Consider the following 20,655-nt stretch of genomic DNA (forward strand, 5'->3'; position numbering starts at 1 on the left):
GACTGCGGGAACTGTGGGATAGCTACCACAGTGCAACGCTAGCCTCGGTACTGTAGACGCACACCGCCGACTTAATGTGCTTAGTGGGGACACACACAATCGACTGTATCAAATCGATTTCTAAAAAATTGACTTCTATTAAATCGCCCTAATTTCGTAGTGTAGACATACCCTCAGTGAAAAGCATTCTGATTTAAATATTAGAAAACCAAGTTAATTAGAGTGGGTTTTAACATCAAGAATGAATGAGACAAAATCATCAGTGTTGTAATCCACTGAAGCACCAGGAATTACACCAGGATCAATTTGAACTATTATTGTTTCTTCCAAAGCCACTCAAAATCGTTGACTGACATCCATCCATCCATCCTTGTGTTAGAAATATGCTAGTTTTGACTGTCACCAACTCTCAGATAACACACAGGCTTCAACGTCAGACTTTTTTCCTTGGGGCACTAGTAGCTGGTGGCAATTCTTTCCTACCCTGGCAATCTGCTGCCTACAGATTAAGGAAAGGGGGGTTATAGCCGTAGCCACAGTTCAAGGGCTGTGCTCAGGTTTCACTCTAAGAATATGGCCTAGTTTAGAGATGATGAAAATGGCTGCATAAATAACATCAGTAGGTCATTGTAACTAAGTGTGACTTTATACGCCTATAGGGCAGAAGGAGCTGGTGCAAGCAAGAAAAGCATCTGTCAGTAGGATATCAGATAAAAGAGAGGGAGCCTCTTCCTGCTGACAGCCTCCTGTGAGCTGCTTTTCCCACTACTCTCTCTTTTTCTGAGCTGTGTTTATTTAGAAGTATATAACTCCTCTCCGAAACACCACACAATAGATTCAGAAATAATTAGCCAAACCCTGCAAGAGAAATAATGAACTATCTAATAATGAATTAGATTATTCGTTAAGGTGCCCAGAAAACCTATAGTTTTCAACCCTCACCAAGGAAAGAGATGAGCCTTAGATTGTGGCCTGATGGTCAATGAATTCAGTCTCTCACAGCCCACAGGAAACATTTTAATGTAGAGAATTCATCCTGGGGAAAATCCCCTGCCAACAACCCCCCCTTTTTTTAAACCAGAGAATTAATAGGTTAGCAACCTACCTCCATGGATCAGCACTGGCAGTAGCAGGTACAGACACAGGCTGTGTGGTACATAGGTACAAAACCATTTAGGGCATGTAAGTTGCACCTGTTTAAACTGACTTACTGATGTAACTTAGGCCTGGTCCCACTAACCCCCCACTTCGGACTAAGGTACGCAAATTCAGCTACGTTAATAATGTAGCTGAATTCGAAGTACCTTAGTCCGAACTTACCGTGGGTCCAGACGCGGCAGGCAGGCTCCCCCGTCGATGCCACGTACTCCTCTCGCCGAGCTGGAGTACTGGCGTCGACGGCGAGCACTTCCGGGATTGATCCGGGATCGATTTATCGCGTCTAAACCAGACGCGATAAATCGATCCCAGAACATCGATTGCCTGCCGCCAGACCCTCCGGTAAGTGTAGATGTACCCTCACACTGCCTCTGTATGTGGCTTCAAACCTGATTTCTTACTAGATTTACTGTTCTGTCGCTCCACTACTTTGATGGAGCTACTTTTGATTCTCACCTGTGTGAGATAGGAATGGTTTTAGGGTTAAGATGCAGTGGGTTAATCATTGGTGAAACTCCTAGAGGCTTCTGTGAAGTTGATCCAAGAATAAATTATTGCCCAGTGGCTGAATGTGTTACCACTTACTAGCTATTGCTCTGCGGGAGACCGAGATCGCTTTGATAAGGCTCAAAAGATGCAAAAGTATCAGCAGCAAAGAGTTCAATAATGAAATGCTCCCACTTAATTTAAGTATTGTGTCTCATAGTTAAGGGGATCAGCCAGAAAAATTGATCTGAATAAACTAAAGATGTAAATGTGAAGTGATTTAGTGAAATCTCTGCAAGCTGCATGGAAACTTCTTAAAGACACCATAATAGAGGCTCAACTTAAATGTATACCACAAATTAAAAAACGTAGTAAGAGAACCAAAAAAGTGGCACCGTGGCTAAACAACAAAGTAAAAGAAACAGTGAGAGACAAAAAAGGCATCCTTTAAAAAGTGGAAATTAAATCCTAGTGAGGAAAATAGAAAGGAGCATAAACCCTGGCAAATGAAGTGTAAAAATATAATTAGGAAGGCCAAAAAAGAATTTGAAGAACAGCTAGCCAAAGACTCAAAAAGTAATATCAAAATTTTTTTTAAGTACATCAGAAGCAGGAAGCCTGCAAAACAACCAGCGGGGCCACTGGATGATCAAAATGCTAAAGGAGCACTCAGGGATGATAAGGTAATTGAGAGAAACTAAATGAATTCTTTGCATCGGTCCCCATGGCTGAGGATGTGAGAGAGATTCCCAAACCTGAGCCATTCTTTTTAGATGACAAATCTGAGGAACTGTCCGAGATTGAGGTGTCATTAGAGGAGGTTTTGGAACAAATTGATAAACTAAACAGTATTAAGTCACCAGGACCAGATGGTATTCACTCAAGAGTTCTGAAGAACTATCATTTAAATCAACTTCTGTACCAAATGACTGGAGGATAGCTAATGTGATGTCAATTTTTTAAAAGGGCTCCATGAGTGATCCCAGCAATTACAGGCTGGTAAGCCTGACTTCAGTACCGGGCAAACTGATTGAAACTGTAGGAAAGAATGAAATTGTCAGACACATAAGATGAACATAATTTGTTGGGGAAGAGTCAACATGTTTTTTTGTAAAGGGAAATCATGCCTCACCAAACTACTATAATTCTTTGAGGGGGTCAACAAGCATGTGGACAAGAGGGATCCAGTGGATATAGTGTACTTAGATTTTCAAAAAGCCTTTGACAAGGTCCCTCACCAAAGGCTCTTAAGCAAAGTAAGCTGTCATGGGATAAGAGGGAAGGTTCTCTAATGGATTGGTAAAAGATAGGAAACAAAGTGTAGGAATAAATGGTCAGTTTTCAGAACGGAGAGAGGTAAATAGTGGTGTCCCCCAGGAGACTGTACTAGGACCAGTCCTATTCAACATATTCATAAATGATCTGGAAAAAGGGATACACCATGAGGTGGCAAAATTTTGTAGATGATACAAAACTACTCAAGATAGTTAAGTCCCAAGCAAACTGCAAAGAGCTACAAAAGGATCTCATAAAACTGGGTGACTGGGCAACAAAATGGCAGATGAAATTCAGCATTGATAAATGCAAAGTAATTCACATTGGAAAACATAATCCCAACTATACATACAAAATGATGTAGTCTAAATTAGCTGTTACCACTCAAGAAAGAGATCTTGGAGTCATTGTGGATAGTTCTCTGAAAACATCCACTCAATGTGCAGCGGCAGTCAAAAAAAAAAAAAAAAGCGCACAGAATGTAGGGAATCATTAACAAAGGGATAGATAAGAAGACAGAAAATATCATATTGCCTCTATATAAATCCATGGTACGCCCACATCTTGAATACTGCTTGCAGATGTGGTCACCCCATCTCAAAAAAGATATATTGGAATTGGAAAAGGTTCAGAAAAGGACAACAAAAATTATTAGGGGTATGGAATGGCTGCCATATGAGGAGAGATTAATAAGACTGGGACTTTTCAGCTTGGAAAAGAGATGACTGAGGAGGGACATGATAGAGGTCTATAAAATCATGACTGGTGTAGAGAAAGTAAATAAGGAAGTGTTATTTACTCCTTCTCATAACAAGGAAGTATTTTTTCACACAACACGCAGTTCAACCTGTGGAACTCCTTGCCAGAGGATGTTGTGAAGGCCAAGACTATAACAGGGTTAAAAAAAGAACTAAAGTTCATGGAGGATAGGTCCATTAATAGCTATTAGCCAGGACCGGCAGGGATGGTGCCCTAGCCTCTGTTTGCCAGAAGCTGGGAATGGGTGACAGAGGTCACTCGATGATTACCTGTTCTGTTCATTCCCTCTGTGGCACCTGGCATTGGCCATTGTTGGATGACAGGATACTGGGCTAGATGGACCTTTGGTCTGACCCACTATAGCCGTTCTTATGTTTTTAACTGCATTAAACTCTTGTGTGAACACACTCATTCAAGATAGGTCAGTCTTTAACCTGGTTCAAGCTATGGTCTCTCTTGTAAGGCTGAGAATACAGATGGCAATTAAAAGTTAGTTTTGCTAGAAATTTTTCTTATGTTGACACCTGTTCCCTAGGATCTGGACAAAAGGCACTAAAGTAACCACTAAATGGTTGATCACTGTCAACCTGGGCTGGATTTGAACTTGCCTTTTAGCATCCCCACCCACCTCATTAATAGTAAGGCTTTTTTCCTCCTGGTTTCCAGTGAAAATGAATTAAAAACTGACTGACCATTTCAAACAGCAGAGCTAAACTATTTGGCAGGGTTTCCCTGAAGTTATTTTTCTGAGAGACATCTAGCAAACCAAACATCAAGTTTCATCCAAATTTAATTTTGTCAAACTGCTTTATTGTCCCATGTTAGGCTTTAAACGCTGAGGATTGGATGCTTTTCAGTTACATGACCCACACATTGCTTCAGACAGGTTGAATAAATGAATCAAAACATAGGCACTGTGTAAATGGAGTTGTGGAGGGTAGTGTAAGTGATTTTTAATATTATCCATTTATATCGACAGCCTGAAAGACCTCATAACCCTTATATGCAGCCAGAGCCACAGAAATGCAGCCACCTTGGGAACTGAAGGTAAGCTACTATATTGCACACCCTGGGGAAGAGAGGGAATGTTGGCCAAGTCACTGAGGAAAATCCCCATTCTTAGAATATTTTCTTCTTTTTATATCGGCGTATGGTTTCTGAAAAGCGTTTCAGTTCCCTTTTTGTCTGGTCATTTTACTTTCTTCCTTCATCCCCGGAATTTAAAATAACTGTAAGTTTCACATTAAAGTTTTAACTGGGAACATCAGAAGACAAAAATTGTGTGTCGTTTAGTCCTGTAGAAGTTGAAGGAGAAATGCCGAGCGTTCCATCCCTTCTGCTCAGAACAGTAATTAATAGCATTCTGGGAAAACACTTTCCGCCTCTGTCATCAGACATCAGCTGGTGGGTGAGAGCATGGTATAAAATAGCTTTCCCAATTAAAGAGGGCACGATGAATAACAGGTGATGAGAGGAAAGTAATGGCATGTTACAAATGGAGCAGATAGCTCATCACAGGAGGGATAGTGATTCTCTACTGGTTCTTTTTCCTCTTAAAAGCACCTGGGTAGTGATATTGCATAAGTCTGGGATTTTCAGAAGGAAAATTTCAAAAAGGGATTTTGATGCCTAACTCCCCCACGATCCCCTTTGTAAATCTCAGCCTAAGGGTTTTCAAAACTTCTGCATAGAAATAGATTTTTTTAGTACTTCATTTGATTTTTTAAAATGGCATAAAAAGCATCTGGACCTACATTGTCAACTGTTCACTGATTATGGATGTGCAGCATGGGACACCTAGAACTGGAGTTTTCAGAGGAAGAGAACACCTAATACCACTGAAGTAAGTTGGGATTGTGGGTGCTCACCATCTTTTATAATCACACCCACAATCAAAGACTATGGGTAGGGAGATAAAGCCTGATGATGCACAGTATATCAATCTCTATGAGGGGATGGCTGTGAGTTTCTTGTACCTTTCTCTGAAGCATGTGGTGCTGACCACTGTCAGAGACATGATACTGGACTAGATGAACCATGGGTCTGATCCAGTATTGCAATTCCTATGCCCTAAATCATTGTCCACACTAGGAAAATTAGGTCATAGGCGTAGCCATAGTGGATCAGACCCAATGCAAAAGCTGCCTCAGTGATGGAAGCTCTAGTGCGGACAGAGTTCAGGCATTCTTACCATGTTGTTTAATCCTGCTCAGAACACCATTAAGACACATGGTGTTAAACCCCTGAGATCTGTCTGCATTATGACTTCCACCTGCTACCACTAACAAAACTGCACCAGTGGCAGGTTCTAGTTTCTCTAGTGCAGATGCAGCTTGGGAGCTTGATTTTCAGAAGTGCTCAGAACCCAAAAACTGAGGTCCCAAAATTAGTGGATCTTTTGCCAGTCTCAGAGAATCAACACTGGTTCCTTAATCAACAGTCCCATAACACCAACAGCTCTCACTAACTCCCAGGGGACTTCTGTATGCAAAAGGCTGGTTATATTGCAACCCGAGTAAATACTATGCACAAAGTGGAAGTCTAGTACACTGACTGCCATTTTTTTAAGAGTTAGGCCATGTGTTCAAGCCTGCTGGTGCCTTGTCCCTATGCTACGTCCTTCAGAGTCCCTGCTGCAGCCTGCACGGTGAAGGCTGCAATGGAGATCTGCCTCTTTACTTCTTCCCAGGCTTTGCGCTGATCCGCTTTGTTTTCTATATCGAACACGGCATCGTAGATCCCTGGGAATGACTCTCCAGCGTACTTGTTGTGGCTGCTCGGAGCAAAAATAATGTGTCTGTGGGGAAAGAGAAAAAAGCCTTAGGCAGGAAGGAGGGATATTAGGGAGAACCAGGGGAGCTACTGAGACACGGCTGGGGGGAATCCCTGAGAGAAAGAGCAAAAATTATGCTAGAACTAGAGCTGTTTTTTTTTTAAAGTAAATTTTCAGTGAATTTAACATCATTTGAAGTTTCAGTGGATTTTGATTTCATTTTTTGGCCCAAATGAAAAATTACTGGCTCCCCCCTTTCATGTTTGCCCCAAGTTGAATTTCTCTGCTTAGCTGAAATAGCATTACACTCTGAATGATGCAAAAACCTGAGCTGTCCAAAAAGTCACACTAAGTGGGGAAAAAAAATGTGAGCAGCTCCAGCTGAAACCCTTGCAAGCACAGGGAAGGATTTAGTAGTGGGAGGGTGAGCGGTTGCTTCCTGGAAGGCTGTTGGCATTTGAAGACCCCTGAACATTATTTAGCTTAGAAACAGATAAAGATTGGCTTTGGATTTTAAGAACATAACATAAGAACGGCCATACTGGGTCAGGCCAAAGGTCCATCTAGCCCAGTACCCTGTCTACCGACAGTGGCCAATGCCAGGTGCCCCAGAGGGAGTGAACCTAACAGGTAATGATCAAATTTTTTGTGTGCCCTGGGATTGGAGGACTTCTGATTTGGCCAGAGGGCCACACCACTGGCATCCCTTCTCTCAGATAACTGCGTACTTCAATGAAACTGAGGCATTGGGGCAAAATGAGGTATAGCCATACACTTGACACCAAAGAGGGAAACTGTTCTATCACCATAGCTTTATGACTATACATCTTACAATGTACTCTTCTTGTAAGATAGAATAGCATTACGGCATTCAAATGAAAATCCTCCTAGGATATAAGCAAACCTTACTAGCTGACAAGAAGGATGGTCCAATGGTTAGCACAGGAGTTGGGAAGACGTGGGTTCAATCCCTGCTTTACCCTGTGACCTTTGACAAGTCATTTAGCTTCTCTGTATCTCAGTTTCACAGCTGTAAAAACTGGGCACTAACAGCCCTTCCCTACCTCAAAGGGATATGTGAGGATAAATGTGTTAAAGATTGTGAAATGCTTTGAAATCTAAGACCAAAATTCAGGGACATTTAATATTACTAAAAATACAGTCCTACACCCAACAGGAGAAGCTCAATAGCCCAAATGTGTTATTGAGCTACATAAAGGATGTAGATCACAACCTCATGTCTTTCAGCACCCTCTCCTTCTCCCAAATCTGCTCCACCGTCAGGAGGGATGGAATCAGCAGACGAATGTCCTCACACTGCTGTAACCAGCACAGTTATTTTCATCTTATTTCTTTAGCACTGTCCTAGTTACTGTTCCTTGTAACCAAGCACTCTCGATGCCACGGCGAAGGTGCAGGAGGTGTTTACAAGAGAACTTCTATTTTAGGAAGCTGTTCATAATATGAAAAAGTTGAAGAGTCATAGCACAATCAATGCTTTTTAGTAGTCTGCATAACTTGTTACCTTACCTGTAAAATTTCCTGCCTGGTAAACCAAGAGGATCAATGAAAGCTCTTTCCACAAACATCAGCTGATCATTCATGATTCGCACAGCAATTGGACTGCGGGGGATGAAGACAGAAGCATTTCACACAACAATGCATGAAAATGTATGAACTACATGGTTTTCTAGAGCTGGTTGAGAATTTTTCAACATTATTTTTTAGTCAGAAAAGCTGATTAGGTGAAACCAAAACTGCTCCTGGGAACATACTGGCTTTGATGAAACTTTCACAAAGAAAGGTTTCTCAGGCGAAGTTTTGGTCAAAACCAGAGAGAGAGGAAGACGCCTTCAAACCCCAGAATAGGCAATGGCCTTGTGGTTAGGGCACTCACCTAGGATGTGGGAGACCTGGATTCAAGAAGATACTAACTTTTCACTAGCTGCTGCTTTACGTGAAAAATACGTTCATTACATTATATAAGATTTTCACTAAAATTATCACAAAGCTCATACTGTTCATTGGTGAGTGCGCCCAGGAAACAGAATGTGTTGAGGTCCAAATCCTGTAGTCCTCCCTCAGGCAAAACTCATTGATTTCAAAGTCAGTTTTTGCTGACCAAGGCCTGATTCAGGATTGCAGGACTTGGCCCTCAGCAAACAAAGTTGAGGAGCATGGAGGCGAATTTGTCAAGACTGGTTTTTTTAACTTACTTATTCACATCAACCTCTTTAAGTCTTCTGTGAAAATCAGCAGCAGCTTCTGTGAAATTCGTCACAGCAGAAAAAAGGGGACCTATAAATAGAAAGTCCTTTTTTACTTCAGCATCACACACAGAGCCTTGAACAATAAACATTTCACTTATTGAGGAAAACCATGTATTTATTTTATTTACTGACTTGACAAGGAATCCTTGGCTTCCCCATTTCTTCTGGATCTGACTTTTAAAGGGCTGCAGTGCCCTCTCGTAACATGGAAAACCTATTTTAACTATGGCAGCAGTGCTGAGGAAGAATGTCTAATAAAACTTCTATAAAGAAGCATTAAAATAATATTTAATTTAAATATGCTGAGAACGATTCTTGGGGAACCTCTGGCAAAGAGCAAGTTCTGAGATTGGGGTGGATGGAGAGGAGGAAAACCCTGGATCTGCAATTTTAATTTTACTGCAGACTTTACATGAAGAAACTTGACATGTATCAACGTTTCCAGCACTTGTGCCTGCCTGTGCAAGGATTGCACCATTTTCACCTTAGGAGATTTCCACCCCACCCTTTGCTTGTTTTATGTGAGCTCTTTCCCCGTCCATATCAAGACAGACTTGGTGTAGCGAGATCCCGTTGGGGAGGAACCCTCCCGGCCAAGGCATAGGATGGTGGTAGAGCCATTCTACAGCTGCTACTCAACACCTGGATTGTCTCCCATTATGTGGGAGTGCAGGCCCGTTGGATCATTGTAGTTGCAGAACACCCCCCCCCCAGCTCGTCCCCACTCTTTCCCTGGCAACACACTCAAGCCCTCTTAACGGCTACTGGCAAAAGTCCCTGTGGGACTTAGCTCTGTGGCATACAGGGCAGCCACAGCCCTTGGGGAAGGCTCTCCCTACGCAGACACAGAGCTGTACTGGTTCCACCGCAGCCAGGGTGGACAGGACTTGGATAACGGTGTCTATTTCATTTCTACAGCCGAGCACCCCTGGCCCGCCCAGCACTGCCGGTCCCCGGCCGAGCACCCCTTGGCCCCGCCGGCCCCCAGCCGAACACCCCTGGCCCGCTCAGCACCCCCCAGCCCCGCCGGCCCGCTCAGCACCCCCCGGCCGAGCACCCCCCTGGCTCCACCGGCGCTCAGCCCCACCGGCCCCCCCGGCGCTCGGCACCGCCGGCCCCCCCGGTCCCCGGCCCCCGGCCCCGCCAGCCCCCGGCCCGGCCCCCGACCCCCCTGGTCCCCGGCCCCGCCGGCGCTCGGTGCCCCCGGCCCCCGGCCCCCCCCGGCGCCCCCGGCCCAGCACCACCGCCCGCATGTCCCGATTTTCCCGGACATGTCCGGCTTTTGGGGATTTCCCCCCGGACGGGGATTTGGAGCCCAAAAAGCCGGACATGTCCGGGAAAATCCAGACGTATGGTAACCCTACTTTAGAACCTTGCCAAACATACAAGTTCTGTAGGCAAAAGGGAAGCTTCAGACTATTTCAAATTTAACCACGAGTTTCAGAAAGCCCTGGCAAATCTAAAGTAGCTCCCTCCATATAAAGCCACCTCCCCTCTGATTGTTTGTATCAAGAGAGTTGAATCACCCCCCCCAATGTAAGGTTTCTGTGCTTGGCTGCCTCTGTACACTGAATGGGAGCTGTGTGTACGTGAAAGGACAGCGTTTAGCCATTGTTGACATTCTAGCCACCGTTTCGCAACTGCTCATGTTTCACAAGCAGGAGAGGGCTGACTACGGAAAAGGTCTCCTGAAAACATACAAGTTTATTTATCACGAACAATGCCAGTGTTGCTCACTCTACTTCTTTTTTAAAAATCACAATACGTACAAAATTTATGTTTCTTTAAGCTCCGCTTTCTGGAATCTCTGATTGGGAGAGAAATTTGAATTGAACCTCAGAGTTATGAACACTCAGGAATGGAGGATGTTCGCAAGGCTGAACAAAACATTATGGTTGTTTTTTCAAAAGTTTACAGCTTTGACTTAATTAATATACTTTGAAACTTTACTATGCAGAAGAAAAATGCTGCTTTTAACAATCTTAATTTAAATGAAACAAACACTGAAACAGTTTCTTTACCTTGTAAATCCTTTTTAAAAACTTTCCCTTTATTTTTTAGTAGTTTACATTTAATGCAGTAACGCAGTACTGTACTGTATTTGCTTCTTTTTTTTTTTTTTTTTTTTGGTCTCTGCTGCTGCCTGATTGCATACTTCTGGTTCCAAATCAGGTGTGTGGTTGATCAGTCAGTTCATAACTCTGGTGTTCATTACTCTGGTGTTCGTAACTCTGAGGTTCTATTGTCATATTTGTCTGTGTTTATCTTTATCTTGTTAGAAGTTTAACAACATGATCTAATTAGCTTGTAGATGCTAAAATTTTGTTCCTGTCTCTAATGATATCATCAATGTTGTCTATTGATTCAGAGATCAAAAGGGAATATTATCATTTAGATGGGACTTGTGGTGTAATAATATTATTGTCCTCATTTCTCTTTGAAACTTGTAAATTCCACATAGTAAACTATCTGTGAACTGTTGGAATGATTAATTGCCTCATGCTAATGAATGTAACTAGTTATGGGTATATGCTTAGGAAACAGAGATTAGCTTCAAAGCAACAGTATGCATTACTTATTGTTCAGCCAAAGAAGGCCTGCTGTGACCACAACTGGCTTCAAGCTATAAAGAAAGCGTGGGGCCTCATCCTTGATATCTCAGATCTGCTTACACTGAAACTCAAAGTCCAGCTTCATAGATACAACAACCATATTTCTTCCCTTTGTGTACTTCTAATTGATGCACTCAGGACATATAAACGTTTAATATCTGCATGGTCATTACTCACCAAATGACACTCCGTAAGTCTCTACCTGTTCTTCATGTTTCTTGGTCAAATTATAGATTCTATTTGTGTATTTTCTTAAGGCTTCTCCATAATCTTGGCAGTTGAAAGGAATGACCTGGGAGTCTGCCAGTTCATACACCAGTCCTCCTCGTAACTGGGCAACAGTAAGCTGTTTCGTGAATGTGGGGTCATAAAATCGTTCTACTAACTCAAAAGTCTCATAGATGGTGTGGTAAACTGGGTAATTGCTGAACTTGTCTGCTCTCTGAAAAAGAATGAACAAAGTCTCAGATGTTGTAACTGAAGCCAGTTTGAGGGATGAAATTGGTTAGAAATGGCCAACAATAGATCACCACAACTTCCATATCACGATAGCTCTTTTCCAGACACAGATGAATTACTGTCCTTACTGCTGTTTGTGTGAGGCTCCTATGAGGAAAAAAGCAATCCAAATTCATGGGGTACTATGGCAGAACAAAAAAGTGTGTAGCAATCCTTACTGTCTGTCTATGGTGGCCTCTTTCTGGCCCCATCCTGAGCTCCAATACCCACTGACTCATTGCCAACAAGCAAAACAATGTGGTTGTTTGAGTAGCACAAGTGCAAAACAGTAGTCCCGTTGGATCTTGTGCAATTCAGCCACCACCTACATCTCTTCCCTCATTTCCTCCTCATCATCTTGCCCCAGAACTATAATCTTTCCATTCTCTATTCTTGTCTTCTTTCCTTGTATGCTCCACTCCTTCATCCAGCATTCTATCCTTAGAATTATCTTCCACTTCTTACGTGCTGAGCTGCCTTCCTCCTTGAAATGCATGCTTCCTCCCCCTGAAAAAACAGCCTCCAATGCTGACCTCTTTCAAACATTGATCTCTTTATGGACAGTGTCTCTTCCCAACTGCTCTTGAACTAACAGCATATTTTAAAACCATAGGTTACCTCCTCAGGGCAGAGAGCTAAGGCCTGATTGTCCACTCCATCCTGTGTAACCACTTACACTTGTGCTAAGTGGGTAGTAAAAAAAAGCTACAGCTCTGATTTGGAAGCACTTCATACCCATCTTACACATTTTAAAATGGCTATGGATACTGAATGGTAAAGAATCAGGCCCCGAGTCTTCTGTATTCTGTAAAGCATCATGCAAACATATGGAGCTTGACAAATAATGATCCTAGAATCTTTAAAAGAACTTCATTAGGATTGTTAGATATATATCTTCTGCATCTCAGCTTGATTTTTTTTCCTCCAAAAAGATTCAGTTTTACCAAATGTCTACAGTCTGACCTAAACTTAAACATTTTTACTGACTTATCTATGTCTGTAAAGAGTGTGATTTTTTGCTGATGCAGTTATGCTACTACATACCAGTATCTGTTTGGATCACTTTGCTTTACTGAATCAGAGTAAGCTATACAGATATAAGCCCTTTTATGTCAGTGTAATTGTGCCTATATCTGGGGGAGAGAGCAAGAGAAAGTTACAGCTTTCAGTATGCCCGTATGGTTAAAACGACAAAACTTTTAGACAAGGCCTCAGTCTTAAATTCCAGTTGGCCCTGACATTGTAGGACCTTGACCGTTAGTGCTAATGAAACACTTGTAAACTGGCTTAAACATAAAACTGTAGTTTAAAGGAAAAATTGGACAAACCTTTCCCTTACTGTGGTGGGTTACAAGTGTGGTTTTTCACTTATGAGGCAATGTGTCACTAGAATGAAAGAAAATACATGCAAGGGGACAATGTGATGTGTGTGGGAATGACAGCGGCGACTAGGAGCTGACTCCATCTACACTTCTTCATCAAGGGCCCTCTTTGTGTAACTAGAGGTTTAGAATGAACACATCACCATCATGGGTGAATTGTCCTTCCAGTGTTTGTTTCTTCACAAATTCCAAAATTGCATTTCTGTGAGCACAGGACCAACACTTTGAAACAGTTTTTTTTTTTTTTTAATTGTTGAATATCCCACGGTAGAGTCACTGTTCTCAAAATAAAGCCAAACCTCAGTATCAGTTGTTTTCAGGAAATCTGGATACCTTACCCTGTTCTTTGTATAACGGGCTCTGCCTGATGTAATTCCCAGACGCTGAAAATAAGCTTCAAAATCACTGCCTGATCCCAGGTTGTTTATTCTACATGCAGGAAAGAAAAGGTATCAAAATGAGGCGACAGTTAGACCTAGCATGAATGATTATGCAAGGTGTTGCTAGCCGAGTTTCCAAAGTATTGTGGACAAGGCTTCTGACAAGCAAGGTCATAATGGTGAGGTAAGGCTATTAAGATGAAGAATGCATTGGAAAAGGATACACATTGAGCCTGATGTGAGAGTGCTGTAGAATGGGACCTGGGGCATCTTGGTGATCTCAAACATTAATAATGTACTGTCGACTGAAATCGGTTGGGAGACTATATAAAGATGTGTTTATATGTGGCAGACCACTGTACAATCAAAGCCTTGCAAATAGTTTCCATTGCGGAAGAGGCTGTTGCTGGTGTTAATTTCAAGTGGATAATACCATCTGCTGGGCAGAGGCGGCAACACAGAGGAAAGGAAACAGAACAACACACACAAGTATATGGAGGAGGGGAAAAGCATGTCATTCTAGATCGGATTTGTTTATTTGTACGTATACATGCTTCTACGAAATGAAATCTAATAAAGGCCAGCTCCTCAAATTGCTGTAGCTCCACTGAAGTCAATAAAACTATGTGTATCAGCCGAGGATCTGCTCAGGGAATCTGATCCTAGCGCTTACTTAGGTGAGAAACCTCATTGAATTCATGTGAGCAGGGGCTACAAGATTGGGGCAACAGACTTGGGACACTTGAACCAAGTAACATTAGGGGCTAAACTCCATTTACCTTACTGACATGATTTGTCCCATCTTGTGAGTAAGGATTTTAGCCTTGGCAGGCAGGAGCATGTAAACAACTGTATAGTTTCCATGGGGATGTTTTAATTTAGATAGCAACATTCACTGTAGATCACCTTGCATATTTAAAGGAATTTAAGTACACATTTGTATATATAGTAGGTCATGGCCTTTTATAGTCAACTGAATCAAAAAAGAATGAGAAGTACAAGAACAACTCTCCTTCTTTACTGTTGTAGTTTCTTTTAACGAAAATTTGTTTAACCTAACAAGAATGCAGCACTAGATCGTCTTCCAAAGTGTTATTAACAGGACATTTAAACTTTTGGTTAGTAATTGGCACAGGTACTGCCAATGTGGCTTTGCACAAACATTTCCTAAAGTCATCGATACGGCTAGCTACTCACCTGCTACCAGACAGTTTTGTATCATCACTATCAATGGCAACGATGCTTTTAAAGACAACACATTTGAAACACTGACGAGGGGGAAGGGGGAAAAAAAAACATACAGTTTCATGAACTTGCCTGGGATGACTTTTACTTTCTGTTGAGGGGTCCTTTTCAAGCCAGCTTTCATAGAGAGACTTGCCTTCAAAACCCTCATCAGGGCTTGCAATCTGGGGAGGCAAAGCACATGCTCGAAATGAAAGTGTCTCCGCTTCCAGTTGAACTTTATCAAGAGGAGATGCATATCGTTAATCTGCATTATTCCTGATCTCAAATGTTAACACATATGTGGCTTTACGCACGTTATTTATAATCTATGGGTCCCGATCCTGAGCCACGTACATCATGCACTTGGAACAACTTGAAGGAGCGGGGCTTCTTGACACCAGCCCAATGCTGGGGCTGGCCAGAGCACTGGTGTAAATTAGAGCAGTGCTGAGGGTTGCTCTGACTTATGCCCATTGGACTACGGCCCTTAGGGATGCTCTGAGTGGCAGCCTGGGATGCCCCGACCACACTCCTTTCCCCTTGGGAATGCCTCCTATGGTAGGAGATGGGAGACAACAGCCCTAGCCCACTCAAGGTTCTCCCTAGCCAGGGGCGATATTCTCTACACATAGGTTGAGCCTACATTATGGATGCTTTGTGCTACTGGAGGAGTGAAAAGCAGATGCACTGGACGGCAGGATCTGGACCATAATAATAATTATTTATATAAGGGGAGTGCCTTGAAGTCCTGACTGAGATCAGGGCTCCATTGTGCATAGTAAGAGACAGTCCCTACCTCAAAGTATTTGGAATCTAAATAGACAAGACTGACAATGTCAGCGTTATTATCCCCATTATATAGAGGGGAAACGGAGAGGTTTTATTCGATGACTTGCCCAAGGTCAAACAGGGTATCTGTGGCAGAGCCGCGAATTGAACCCAGGTCCCCAACCACCAGACTGTCCTTCAAGAGCGAGGACTGAAGATAATCTTGTCCTTTCAATACCGGTCTCAAACCGAAGTGATTTGACAAGCAGAGCTTGCAAAAGCAGCCTGAGCTTGTTACCTGGAAAGCTGGAGATTTCACAAACACAAGCACTACAAAGCTGGGAGTGAACCGTTTCAGAATACTGGAGGGGGTCACTTTCTGCATTGAATATCTACAGACATATATAGCTTTAGAGATACACGCCAGACTGAAAATCTTTAGGGTTCCGACCTCTGAGATTATGCCTGCAGCTAGCAGAAATCAAGCTTGTGAAATAACTGCCTGGCTGCTATCATTTCCCAAGCACTTTGCTCAGGTTTGGGGGCTAAACTCAAAATGAGACCTCCGCAGGAGCAAGCTGAACTCTACAGCCAAGTGCTCCGTGCTCCAGTACAGACTTTATCCTGACATTATCGGCCAAACCATTATCAGGTAATGTAAAAACCATTTTTTGTCTTTTCCACAGCACAGGAATAGCTGAATAGAACCTCAGGTTTGCAGTGGCTTACATCCAATCCTAGGCTCTCGCATAGCTTCAGGGTTGATCTTTTATAGTGCCGATGCAGAGTTTGGCAGGTATAGGCCCAGGCTAAAATGTGACGAACGGGACAAGAGAACCCAATCCTGTATTAATGCAAGTGTTGCCATGTGGCTATTAAATGATTCCTGCCTTGCAGTGGGTGTAGGGCCAAAGAGAGAGGCGGGAGTAACTAAGGATCTCAATTCCATGCTGAGGATCATGCTTAATTAAGCTCATCCCTCCTCAGAAATCTCTACCTCATTCACCACACTCTTCCTTATAACTTGTAAGGGAGAGGGGGTAAAGGGGCCTTAAGACTGATTTCAGCCCAGCGTAAAGGATTATGCCGAGTGTATAACCTTGCTTTTACCCATAGCCTCCACTCACATCTGCACTGACGTGCAACAACCTACCACACCTGCTGTGTTGGGGGGCGGGGGGAGGAAATTCAACCCTACACAGAGGGCCAGCACCAGGCACAGGTTCCACTTCAACCCTTGTTTTGAAGGATTAAGTGGGGACTGCAGAGGTGCAAAGGTTCTGTGCTGTCCCCCTGCATAGGACAATCCAGGCACAGACTTGTTGCATCAGGGCCTTGTGGTACATTTTCTTGCTTCTCAATTATTTCCCCAAAGCAATGACATTTTAATTAGCATTTCAACACTAACGAACCTAGTCCCTCTGCATCCCAGTGGCCTATGCTTTTGTGGAAGGCTTCCATTGAGTCCCATTTTCCAATCACTACCGAAGTTGCTCCTTTACAGCTCAAAGGGAGCTACATGCACTATTATCGAAGGCACAGAAGATCCCTTAGTCTCTCATTGAAATAAATGAGGTCACTATTTTAGATAAATTAAGATAAAAATAAAAGCTTGGTATTTAAAAAAAAGTATAAATTGAGCAGCTTTTTGCAATTCTAAATTTCTAAGGATAACTAGAGGTAGGTTGTCTGTGCTTGTTCTCTGAATTTCACAGAATCATAAAAATGTAGGGCTGGAAGGGACCTCAAGAAATCAGCAAATCCAATCCTCTGAGCTGATGTAGGGCCAAGTAAACCTAGCCCCTCTCTGACAGGTCCTTGTCCAACCTGTTCATAAAAACCTCCAATGAAGAGCATTCCATATTCTCCCTTGGAAGCCTATTCCAAAATTTAATGGTAACCTAAATCTCCCTTGCTGAAGATTAAGCCCATTACTTCGTGTCCTACTTTCACTGGACATGGAGAACAACTGAAGAACATATCTGAAGACTGTTATCAGATCCCCCCCACTCCACTCGGTCTTCTTTTCTCAAGACTAATCATGCCCAGTATTTTTAATCTTTTCTGACAGGTCAGGCTTTCTAAATTTCATCACTTTTGTTGCTCTCCTCTGGACTGTCTCCAGTTTGTCCACATCTTCCCTAAAGTGTGACGCAAGGGCTGCAGAGCCTGCCCAGAAGTGGGGGAGGGCAGAGCCCCCCACCCCGCCCCTCCTCTTTCGCCCGAGGCCCCACCCCCAGCCAAGCTGGAAGCCAGAGCAAGGCAGGTGCTGTGGACCCAGGGCAGGAGGGTCCACGGATCCCCACAGCTGCTTGCGCGCCATGCATGACTCTTACCTGGACCCAGCTCTGTCTGGGGGACCACAGCCCAGCCATGGTAAGAGTAACATGGGCAGCTGTGAGGAGCCACGCTGTGGACCCTCCACCTGCCCGAGGTAAGCGGGTCAAGAGCAGCCCCTGGCCCGTGTCCCTGCCCCATGCCCCCTCCCCCGGGGCAGAAGGGTCTATGGTGCAGCTCCCTACAGCTACTCATGAGGCTCTTACCATGGCTGGGCTGCTGTGGGGATCTGTGGATCCTCCTGCCCTGAGGGTGGGTGGGGGGGGGGACAGTGCGGAGCGGGGACATAGGCTGGGTACTGCTCTCGACCCTCCCACCCCAGGCAGGTGGAGGGTCTGTAGCGCTGTGCCCCAAAGCTGTCCGGGCTCCACAGTTGGGCTCCAGCTGCCAGCCTGGCTGGGAGGGGCGGGGCCCCTTGTGAAAAGTGGGAGGGCTATGGCCCCCTGGTCACTCCTATTCCGGTGCCTAGAATTGGACACAATACTCCAGCTGAGGCCTCACCAGTGCTGAGTAGAGTGGGACAATTACATCCCATGTCATACATACGACACACCTGTTAAAACTTCCCAGAGTAATATTAACCTTTTTCACAACTGCATCACCCTGTCGGCTTATATTCAATTTGTGATTCATTATGACTTCCCCCCCCCCCCAGATATTTTTCAGCAGTACTACTGCCTAGCCAGTTATTCCACCCCATTCTTGCTGCCTCCATGCCTTCCTGCCTTCAGAGCTCTTCAAGACAGAGATGCTGAGCCCTCAACTGTGACCTTTATCCTTTAATGCTAGCAAAGGAATGCAGAGCCCAAAATGGCCAGTGAACTGAAAAATCCATTGTTCACACAGCTCTGCTCCTGGCCATTGCTGGACATTAATGAGCCTCTACCACTTTAAATGAAGAGCTTAAAATACATCTGGAGGAAGAGGAGAAGTCCTAAATGAGCAGGTAGGGGAAAGTGCCTCTGTGCATCTGGTTAGGTTTGGGTATAGGACTGTGTATGGCTCTTTGACCTGTATAGCTGTCATGGGCTCAAGTCCCGTTCTTTGTTGATTTTCACCAGCCCTGCACTTAGAAGGATGAAGAAGTGAAAATGTGGCTCTCCATTCCACAACCTACACAAGTTTTTGGCCAGTCCTTCCCTAAGGAATTTAGGGAGGTGAATAGCTACATTAGAAAATAAACAGTCATTTCCAGGACATAAAAAGGTAACCGCTCTCCTTAGGGTCCGATGAGCAGCTTTAGCTGTACCGGAGGAATAAATGCATCATAATCTTCCGTATCCTCGAGAAGGATGAGGATGTTCTCCAGTTGACTTAGACAAAGCAAGAAGAAACAGAGAGAAATAGGAAATGAGCCATTAGATTACCTCAGGGATGGAGACAGCAGAACAGACAAAAAAACTGGGGAAACTGCTCTTTGAATGAAGACAAAAAGCAGAGAAAGGAAAAGAATCAGAATAATGTTGTGTCTTTCATCTACAAACTAATAAAAAAAACAACAACCCAGATCATTCCAAGACTGACTTCAAACCGTTCAGAGAATAGACAGGGCTTTTCAATGACAATAAATGCATCCCTATGATAAATGAAGTAGTGGAAAACATGAATGAATATAACGTAGTACTGGGAATTCCCTGATACCGAGAGAGCATTCAATTACTGAGCGCCTCTGAGGCCCTTCGTTGTTCTATTCTACACTTATGTATTATTCAAGCTCTTAACAGAGGCATGGGAGCTTTTTCCAAAAGAAGACATGCTCATGTCTCTCAAGCATCTGATGGTATTTAGATGGAAGTTATCTGGCTAAACACATGCCTAATTTAAGGTGAGATGTAAAACAGTGGAGGCCGGAACCACTAACAATGTTTTTCACCCAAAGCATTTTTAGTCTGTTTCTCTTTGCAGATGGCTCCCTGGTGAATGAGGAAAGGGAGCAATCCTAATCTGTTTCTTTCAGCAGTAGGAGTGTTTGCAAGTAAAACAGCCTTTCCTTCATTGTGTGAAGTGTTACTGTTGTGCTGATGATCTCATAAACACTTCCCTTTCCTCTTCAAAAGAGAGAGAGAAAAAAAAACAAGAAAAGTTGAAAAGGGAGGGGGAATGCACAAGAAGGAAACACAAAGTTGAAACAAAGAAGCACACAGCCTGGAAATCTTGTGCATTACTTTGTGCATAAAGGAGTATGATTTACGCTTGAGAACAACTCAGACTAGGAAGAGTCTTTCATAGCCGGAGACACTAGATATCTCAGTGGGGGGTCAACTTTTTGTGTCTGTGCCAATAATTGATATCCACTGCAGGGACCAATGAGTGGGTGATCTCAGTCCAGTTCCAAGTGAACAGATGTCCAGCAGAAATGTCAAAGACTGGAGATGGAAAGTGAATTAAGCTATCTGCCTCTGGAGGTGGCTCAAGATGAGGCACTTTGGTGACTAAACTCCACTATTCACAAGCCCAGAATTCATACAAGAGTCACTTGTATGGCAAGATGAAGCTTGCTCTATATATTTGAAAACTGTCAGTTCTCATTCTTAAATGAGTAGAATGAATTCACCTGAAGAGCCACATTTTATATGCATTCAAGGAGAAGCAGCATCCTTTAATGTGCCTGCCATCTACAGTAACAGAAGATCTAATGAGCATTACTAAGAAAGAAAGAGAAAAGGATAGCTATCTGGGACACCATTTGTACAAATTGGGTATATCTGACTCATTGGAAGAATAATTTAA

The 20,655-nt window shown here is 43.4% G+C and overlaps 1 protein-coding gene across 4 annotated transcripts in view; it reads right to left on the reverse strand.

Annotated features, from left to right (window-relative positions):
• Positions 1-4,466: 4,466 nt before the first annotated feature.
• Positions 4,467-20,655, reverse strand: part of LOC101933817 (N-acetylated-alpha-linked acidic dipeptidase 2) — a 40,774-nt gene continuing 24,585 nt past the window's right edge. For 2 of the 4 annotated variants that reach the window (XM_065581675.1, XM_065581674.1), the window contains 6 exons: positions 14,911-15,055; positions 13,552-13,642; positions 11,511-11,775; positions 8,668-8,749; positions 7,982-8,074; positions 4,467-6,475 (listed from right to left, as the gene is read on the reverse strand). In XM_065581675.1, the coding sequence (XP_065437747.1) occupies positions 6,286-6,475; positions 7,982-8,074; positions 8,668-8,749; positions 11,511-11,775; positions 13,552-13,642; positions 14,911-15,055 (866 nt within the window). In that variant the 3' untranslated portion in view covers positions 4,467-6,285. The remainder of the gene's footprint in view (positions 6,476-7,981; positions 8,075-8,667; positions 8,750-11,510; positions 11,776-13,551; positions 13,643-14,910; positions 15,056-20,655) is intronic. The other 2 variants (XM_008171841.4, XM_005304061.5) reach the window with 1 other exon arrangement.

This window comes from Chrysemys picta, chromosome 1 (assembly GCF_011386835.1).
Source record: "Chrysemys picta bellii isolate R12L10 chromosome 1, ASM1138683v2, whole genome shotgun sequence".
Taxonomy (NCBI): Eukaryota; Metazoa; Chordata; order Testudines; family Emydidae; genus Chrysemys; species Chrysemys picta.